Source organism: Numida meleagris, chromosome 7, assembly GCF_002078875.1.
Source record: "Numida meleagris isolate 19003 breed g44 Domestic line chromosome 7, NumMel1.0, whole genome shotgun sequence".
In the NCBI taxonomy this organism is placed as follows: Eukaryota; Metazoa; Chordata; class Aves; order Galliformes; family Numididae; genus Numida; species Numida meleagris.
In genome coordinates this window covers 21,478,378-21,486,840 of record NC_034415.1, presented here as the reverse complement: position 1 = coordinate 21,486,840, position 8,463 = coordinate 21,478,378, and the positions used below count along the sequence as shown (strand labels likewise).

The following is an 8,463-nucleotide window of genomic DNA, read 5'->3' as shown; positions in this document are numbered from 1 at the left end:
CGGCCCCGGGCCGGGGGGCACCGGGACATCCCGAGTTGCCGCCGGCCCCGCGCCCACGCGTGCACCCGCGCCCACGCGCGCCCTCGTCGCCGCGTCTTCTCCTCCAGCCGGGAGCCCGAGCCGGGCACAGCGCTGGGGATTAACTCCGCCGAAGCACGGGGCCGCGCGGGACGGGGGCACCCACGCAGAGCGCGCAGGGAGCTCCGCAGGGAGCACGGCATTAAGCCAGGCGGAGCATCGCAGAGCCGCTCCCTCGCAGAAGTCCCCAAGGTAAAAGCCGACGCTTGGTGCCTTCCGGACAGCACGGGGCTCTGGGTTCCTGTTTTTAATTTTTTTTTTTTCCGGGATTTTGTTTTTGAAGGCATCGATCGGGAGACGTGGGCAGAAATTGCTGCTGCTGCTGCTGCTGGGGCCGGGAGCTGTGCACCTCCAGAGTGCACGGGGAGCAGCTGAACTTTGGCACTGAGGAAGATCCATTTCTCCTCCGTAAACACTTTGGGGACGGTCACAGCGTGTCACTGCGCACCCAGCGCTGCAGCACCCGGAGCCGGAGCAACACTGGGGGGTTCCTCTCTCGCCAAGGACAGTCACCTGTGTAAGGAGCTGGGGAAGGGCAATTCGTCTTTCTTTTCCAGATGACTGAAAATACCGAGAGGATCGTGGCTCTCTGCTTTTCATCGGCAAGTGGCACCGGGGAGAGGTGGCTGAGAGATGGAAATGATGTTGCTTCAATTCATCCCAGCATCTACTTTTTCCCGAGGGACTCCATGCCCATAGGGGTTTGCTGCATGCATGTCCAGCAGTGAGGACCGCGGTACCACAGATGGAACCCAACTGGATCATGTAAGAATTTGATACTGAGAAACCCACCCCAGCAAGACTTTCTCTGCCTGAAGTATATGGTTCGGTGTAAGCACAGCAGTTTTTGCCTATTTCTCTCCCTTTTACATCTCTTGGGCTTGGAGATCTCTGTCCCCATTGCAACTATGCTCATTTGCAACATCAGTGCCATCAAAGATTGGAGCACTTTCCTCTCCCAGATCCTCCCCAGCGTGAACAAAACCCTGAACTTGGTGCAGCAAGTGGAGGCCACCACCAGCTCAGTGGTGAACGTCCTGCAGGACCCTGAGCAGGACAGCTACCTGGCCAACAGCCAGCCCATGAACTCCAGCAACTTCACAGCCGGCCTAGACCACTTGTTTCAGTACTCTTACTCTGACAATGACCAGCTGTACAAGGAGTACAAACCCCCTCCTCGCGACGCCATCCCTCTGCCCAAGGCTGTCCTGTACCTCCTCATGGCAGCCCTGGTGGTGGTGGCGGTGGCGTACGCCATCGTTGGGCACCTCATCAAGGACCTCATTCATGACTTTATAGGTGAGTGTAGGCATCATGCCTTCCTGCATGTGCTCAGAAAGATCCTCGGGACCATTTCCTTGGGTGTGGGTGAGTGTTAGACCAAGCCCTGACCCCTTTGTATTTTCGTGTGTGAATGTAACCCGTGCACTGGGTTCTCCGTACTGAGCTGTACACTGATCAGCTTTCCAGAGGAAATCCTTGGGCTTAGCCCCTTTCTAAAGAAGTGAGGCTTGTGCGTGCGTGTGCATGTGTATAAATGTGTGTGTGCATACGTCTGTGCTGCCAAATGCTTTTAAAACCCATTTGCCAGCTTCGTCTGAGCTTGGATTAAAGGTCTCTGACACAAAAAGTTTCATGGCAACAGACACCTGAGCACAGGATAGCAACCCAACAAGAAAACCTGCATTATCAGCTTAGCACCTTATTGTCATAGAATCACCAAATCATTTGAGTTGGAAGGGACCCTTAAAGGTCATCTAGTGCAAATCCCCAGTTATTAGACACCAGCAAACCTCCTAGGAAACACAGCTCAGCCACCTTGCTGCCTTACACAGCACCCAGCACAGCAATTGCAACATCTGGGGCCACTGCAACAACTCTGTGAAATGAGGGTAGAAAGAGTGCATACTGCTATGAGATGTGACCTCCCAGCTGCTTTGCATCCTCCTGTTGCTGATGCACGAGGTCTCTTGGCATCAGCCATACGAGCTGGACACTGCTGGCTGCTGCCACTGTGGGAAGGCAGCTGTACTTGGCCGGTCATGGTGAGCCCTCACCAGTACTCTTGGGTTTTGCCCCAAAATTTGTTTAGCTAGTCATTCACATATCCCCTTTATTTCCCCTTACTCCCCTTTGTTTTCCTTTTTCAAAGTCCCTGGGGCAGGGAGTCCCCAGGTGTAGGGGACAAGAAGGGGACAAAGCCCCAGCAAGGGGGTCAGGGGCTCACGTGAGGCTCAGCTATGACGAGGGCATGGAGCTGCTGCTGGGGGCTGCCCTCACCCCAGCTGGGGGAACAGAAACAGCTTTCAAGTGTTAAATCTAACACTTAATCAGTAGCTTGCTGGTGTTGTAGTGTTTCCTGGTTCTGGTGCTCATCTGACTTAGTGTTGCCTTCCCAACAGAGGTGGGCAGCAGCGACAGCACCTATAAATACGCCCCAGGACTGGGTCAGCCCAGCACCCTATGTGCTGTCCCCAGCCCACGAGGTGCACTCTGTTGAACTCTGTTCTCTGCAAAGCCCCTCGCAGAGCGATTTCCTTTGGATGCTCCAGGGCCATCCCAGGGCTGAGTGGGCACAGGAGCAGTACGTTGTGTCTCTCCAGGATCAGCCCTTCTCATGCTGGATGGTCCCCTCCTTCCAAGCCCGACTCCAACCTGTGCAGAGAGGGCTGCATTCCAATGAGCGTGCTCCAAATGACTCCAGGGACAGGGAGGAAGGACTGGGGCAGTAAATAAGAAGCTGCTCTATTAGCTGCTCAAACACAATGACCGGATTTATACGCTCAGCAGCAGCTCAAACCTCCGCTATCAGCGTTTCTGTGCTAATCATATTTAGAAGGATACAGAGACAGATGGAAATAAGATGCCAAAGGGCTGGAGCCTGTTTCAGAGAGATTAAAGTATGAATAGTTAATCACTGCTTTAAACATTCCCTCAGAGACGGCGGAGAGGATTTTGACTCCCCAGTACCTGCCTGTAGGGCACAGCTCACGGGGACTGTGTACAGTGAGCACTGAGGTTTGGGATGGCCAAAGGGCTCCCTGGTCCTTCCCCATGCCGAATCTGAATGGGCAGTTGAGCCCTTTGCTGCTGCTTCTTAAGAACACAGTGAGAGCTTGGAGCTGGTGGGCAGGCAGTCCCAAGTGGAGAAGCGATGCTCTTCCCATAGACCTGGCCAACAGAGTGCCCATGGAGGATAAGCACTGGACAAAATCACTGTGAGGGCAACAGCAGCCCCAGCAGCAAGGCCCTGGGGGTTCTTCCGAAAATCCACACCAAGCGAGGATGGAGGTGAGCGCCCCGAGGTGGGAGGAAGGCTGCATGCTGGGTGCAGCTCAGGGCCGGCTAAGACAAATTGGAATGAAGTGTTAGGAAAGCGGCTTAACTCGGAGAGCTGCTGGAGACAGCAGGTGCTGCCTTGGCAGATGAGCAGCCTGTCACCAACGTAGGAAGCACCTAATTACTGCAATCCTGGGGAATCAGCCTGCCCTTCCTCCTCCCTCCTCAGTTTGCTGCAAATCACCTTTCTTTAAGCCCAAAGTAAAAGAAGGAGGGGGGGGAGGGATTAGAAAAGAAATATAACAAAAGTTTGACTCAAAACAAAGCAGTTGCCATGGGGATGTTTCACGCGGGTGATGCCCGGGGAATGCACGGGGCTGTCTGCAAGGGACCCACGTGGGAAGGAGCTGTTGTTTGCGTGGGAGCCGATGCTCCACAGTGTCCCCAGGTCAGCCCAGGTCTCCTCACATCACTGATCCACAGAGCCCTTCCCCAAATTCCCCCTTGGAACGGTCCCATGCAGAGCAGGCTCTGGTGGGACAGAGCCGGCTGCTGGTTTTGGGGCTGCTCAAAGCCCCGAGCTGTCCTTGCAGCGGGGTCTTTCTTCTCTTCACCCTTTCACCCCATTGGCTGTATTTTTATTTTTCAGCCTTATCTCCATCCACCACATTTTGGGTTTCTTTCAAGAAGCCGTCTCCTTGAACAAAGAAACTGTGCATGAATGTATCATTGCTGAAAATAGCTGCTGGGTGATCCTGCGGGGAGCTGGGATCTGCTTTAATTGCTCCCACGCAGAACTGCAGGGCCCTTTGGATGCTGCATCCCGTGGCTGTGTCGGGAGGCAGGGACTGCAAATGGTGTCAGCCCCATCAGTGAGGACTCATGTCCCCTTTTCAGGATCTGCTTTGAGGATGATTCATTTGCCTATCAAAGTTGTTGGAAAAGAATAGACCATGTCAGGCTCCCCTCTGTGTCCCCATCTCAATGCTAACCTACCCCCGCCTCAGTTTCCCTTTGGGGCTGGCTGTGCTGGTGCAGAGAAGCCCTTTGAAGTGGAAAAATCTGGGAGATATCTGCAGACCTGTGGGTCAGGACCTGCTTCACACGAGGTGCTTCTGCTCCTGCTGCTGGAACAAGGGCTTTTTTAGCAGCTCTTTTCACACCCAGCTCCATTTGAGGGAAATAAAGTGTGAGCACGAGGTTGGTGGTTCATCTAACACATTTCCCCTTCCGCTGCTTGTTGCCAGCTCTGCGGGGAGCGTGAACATCTCGCTCACTGAGCTGCATTTAAATTCCAGCCCTTCACTGCTCCTTCTGCCCCTTTCCTGACCGCAATTCTCACTCCTGTAGACAAATCCCTCCTATATCGAAGTCTCAGCTAGATCCGTTCTCTTGGCACATTCCTCCAAAACAAGATTCCATTCTCCTCTTGGTAGCAGTTGTGTCCATTTTATGTTGCTCATTTGCCCTTCTGTCAGATTTATAAGATGGAGAGAGAAATACCCATCATGATGCCAAGGGCTTTATCTGCTTTCAGCTGGTAACCACTGTTCATCTGCTCCTGGCTGCCCTCACCCTCCATGAGCTGCTTACAAACCCTCCTGAAGCATTTGGCACTGGAGGTTTCTAGATCATGCTTCAGTACAATGTGAGGTGCAGTGTGCCATACTCATCCCTATCTTTATCCATATCCATCCCTATCCCCATCCCATCCCCATCCCATCCCCATCCTCATCGCAATCCCCTGCAGAGGTTCTTCTTCATCAGAGGAAGTTTCATTGCAAGGGGCCCAAAGACATCCATTCCTCCCCTCATCTCTCCCTTGCTGCATGGACATCCTGGGGGGCCCCATTTTCTCCCCTGCTGTGATTCAGTCCCCACATCCCATCCCAGAGCAGTCAATCACTGCCAAGGATGCACGGCAGGGGCTGGCAGGCGATAAGGGCATCAGCATCTTTATGGCTGTATCTCCATCGACCTGCTGGCAGAAAATCCTCTGCTGGTTCCATGTGGAGCCTTGCTGCCCTCCAAGCCTCCCTTCTTCCACACATGGCACCACATTGCAGTTATGGGCCATAAATGGCCACAGATAAAGTGTAATTGCGTAATTACTTCACTCCTTACTAACACAGTCAAATCATAAAGGCATCGCAGTAAATACCCTCTAATGACAACCTAATTACATCTTCCAGCAGATTACCAGGTAATTAGATCCAGCAGGCTCCAGCAGTAATTCCCAGGGAAGCAGTGGTTGGGATTAGCGCGCACAATCCAGTCCATACGCACTTGAGAAACAGCCAGTGGCCACCCCTCACAACCAAACAGCATCCTCCTAGATGTGATATTTTCTTGAGGAAATGGCTTTTTCTGAGCTCCCTGATGCTCTCCCCAGAGACTCATCTCTGCATTTCTTCCTTTACCACTGCCTTGCCATGTTCTCCTCTTGCTTCTCCAAGCACGCAACCCCAAGGGCTCTTCACCTGGCCACCAATTGCCACCTCCCCTTGCTCAAAGGTGTTGTCTTGTCTTCCCATTGCTTTGTGTCCTCTGTACACTGCAACCCTCATCCAACCGTTCCTGGGATGCAGAATCGCAGAATCATAGAATATCCCAAGTTGGAATGGACCCCTAAGGATCATTGAGTCCAACTCCTGAGTTGATATGTGAAGACCCATCACTTATATTTCTGCATCCTCCAGGTTATTCCCCCTTTTTCCAGCTGGACCATCTCCTGCCAGAGTTTTAGTACTGACGTCAAGGAAAAAGCAAGCCGAGGGCTTTAATAGTATTTGTAGGAGGTGATCTCTTTATTGCCTTCTGGTTCCTCATCACGCCAGGATGCTGCATAACGGATACCACCAGCCTGGATGCCTATGGGCACCCCAAAAGCTATGCATTGTGCCCCTGGGGATGGCACGGCCATCTGGGTTCAGGCTGGAGAGAAAAGTCAAATATTGCATTGCAGAGATGACAAAATCTGGGGAGGTTGACATTTGGGGGAGAAACCCCATGACAAGTTCTTCAAAAAGCCCCAAAACTCAACATACCATGTTTTGCCCCATGTCCAACACCAAGTGCACAGAGGTCCATGAGTCTTTCCCATCTCACAACATTCACAACACTTGGCCACCTCGGTGACCCAGGAAATGAGATCTTGGAAGGAAAAGAAAAAAAAGGAATTAAATGTGCCCTGGTACAGCCACCACCAAGGCAGCCCCCGGCATCCCCACTGTGCTCAGCATGGTGCCCAGGGTGATAGCATGTGAATCTGCCTATTTCCCAGTTGTCACAGGCAAATTGGACTCTTGGTCCTAATGGGTCCCTTCCAACTTGGGATATTCTATGACTCTATGATTCCATGATAACTGCATCAAATTGATGTCTTCCAGGAGACTTTTCCCTTTCCCCCTGCATGGCAGTGACACAGTTGATCCCATTCCACCCCCATTTGGTCAGGTCAGGCACTGCAGACCAAAAACCCACCCCAGAGAGGGTCTCTACCACTTGAAGAGGTTTCCACTGCCTCCAGTCCCAGGAACACCTCTCCTCTCACCTGGGTTTCCCCACCTTGATTTTTTCTCATTGCTTTTCTCATTTCTCATTCCCAGGTCCCCAGAGCAGCCCAAGGAGGGCAGCCCAAGGAGCCCCACATGGCTGCAGTGCATTCTCACAGTGGATGTGTCCCCAGCTGTTGGCTCAGGCCATTTTTCCTTATTCCAGCAGCAGATGCATTGGGATGTCACACGGTTACTTAATCGTCCCCTCCATTCCTGACAGCAAAAAGCCGTGGCACAGAACACATTGCTTGCTTGTGCCGGAGAGCCCAGATGCGAGCTTCGCTTCAGAGACACTTAATTTTAATTTTCAGGATTAGCAGCATGATTTCATTTGCCTGAGCCAGGAGGGCCTTCAGAAAGCAGCAGCCTGAGAAATGGGAAAAAGAAGAGGGGGAAAAGCACAGGCTGTGGCACAGCACTGGCGTGACAGGATGGAGTGGTGGGGATGGGACAGGGGTGGGGATGGGGATAGAGAAGGCAAGAGACCCTCCTGGGACCTCATACTCAGAGCACAAGATGCAGTGGAGGATGGGAATGGAGGATTTTCCATCTGAGTTTTGGATCTGGGAACTACCAGCGATAACTGTATTTTTTCCTTCTCCTCTCCCAGATTGGATCTTCGGCCCCAACCCAGATGACAACAGCAACAAAAGCGACGTCAACTGCATCACCAACAGCGTCAACGAGATGAGCGAGATGCCCGAGGTGCCGCGCCACCGCGACCGCCAGCCCCAGGACGTGGTCATCGCCATCGGCGAGACCTGCCACCTGCCGCAGCAGACGTGAGGAGCATGACAGGATGGGCACGGCGGGGAAGGACTGGGGGAAGTCTCCTTGTTCACCTCTCACCGCTGACAGAGGACTGTCCGCTGCTGAGCAACTGGCGCTGCAGGGATGGGGGCAAAGGGAAGGGGCTGTGGGATGGGCAGAGCCCGCGGAGCAGAGCCCTCCACCCTTGGAGGACATTGCCAGGGCCACGGGCTCGTCAGACCTGCGGGTCCATCACCTCCCTTTTTTCCTCGTGAATAGCAAAAAAGCAAATGGAGAAATACAGCAAGCAAACAGAGGCGAGGTGGAGAGGAGAAGGGTGGTCCTTTGGTGTGCGGCTGTCCCGCATCATGGGAATGGGGCAGTGGGAAGGGCAAAGCGGGGAGGCAAGGGGGATGTACAAGAAACACAGGTGTCCCTACAAACCTCCCTTTGCAGGAGCGCACCTCCCAGCACACCCATGCTACTGGAGGGATGATGCTGGAGGAGAGAGCAGGGACCCATCTGTAGCAAACACAGCTTTCTGAGAGAAGGAGTCCCCATTTATCTGCATCCCAGGCTCATCCCCTTTGGGTTCCCTTTGTCACCTCCAAGCCAGTTGACTCCCCAGGCGTGCACTGGGACCACCACAGCTTCACGTGTGATGTTTGAAGCCAGGATCCACCATTTCTCTGCACAGCACATCTCTACATCTTTTCCAAATTCAAAAAAGGCCAGAGGGGCTGATTCCGGGCAGAAGTAATTGGCCCAGCCCCAGGTACATGTAGCAGGGGCTGGAGCA

At 53.3% G+C, this 8,463-nt stretch overlaps 1 protein-coding gene across 1 annotated transcript; it reads left to right on the top strand.

The window, feature by feature from the left end:
- LOC110402825 lies at positions 12-7,980 on the top strand. Its single transcript, XM_021405334.1, has 3 exons — positions 12-270; positions 362-1,377; positions 7,525-7,980. Exons 2-3 carry the CDS (start codon positions 900-902, stop codon positions 7,698-7,700), a joined length of 654 nt encoding a protein of 217 aa, XP_021261009.1. The 5' UTR covers positions 12-270; positions 362-899; the 3' UTR covers positions 7,701-7,980.

Bases quoted from the DNA above. Each gene is read 5' to 3' on its own strand.
- LOC110402825 (XM_021405334.1), top strand. From the start codon at position 900: ATGGTTCGGTGTAAGCACAGCAGTTTTTGCCTATTTCTCTCCCTTTTA. The intron at 1,378-7,524 runs GTGAGTGTAGGC...CTCCTCTCCCAG, and splicing joins CCTCATTCATGACTTTATAG to ATTGGATCTTCGGCCCCAAC.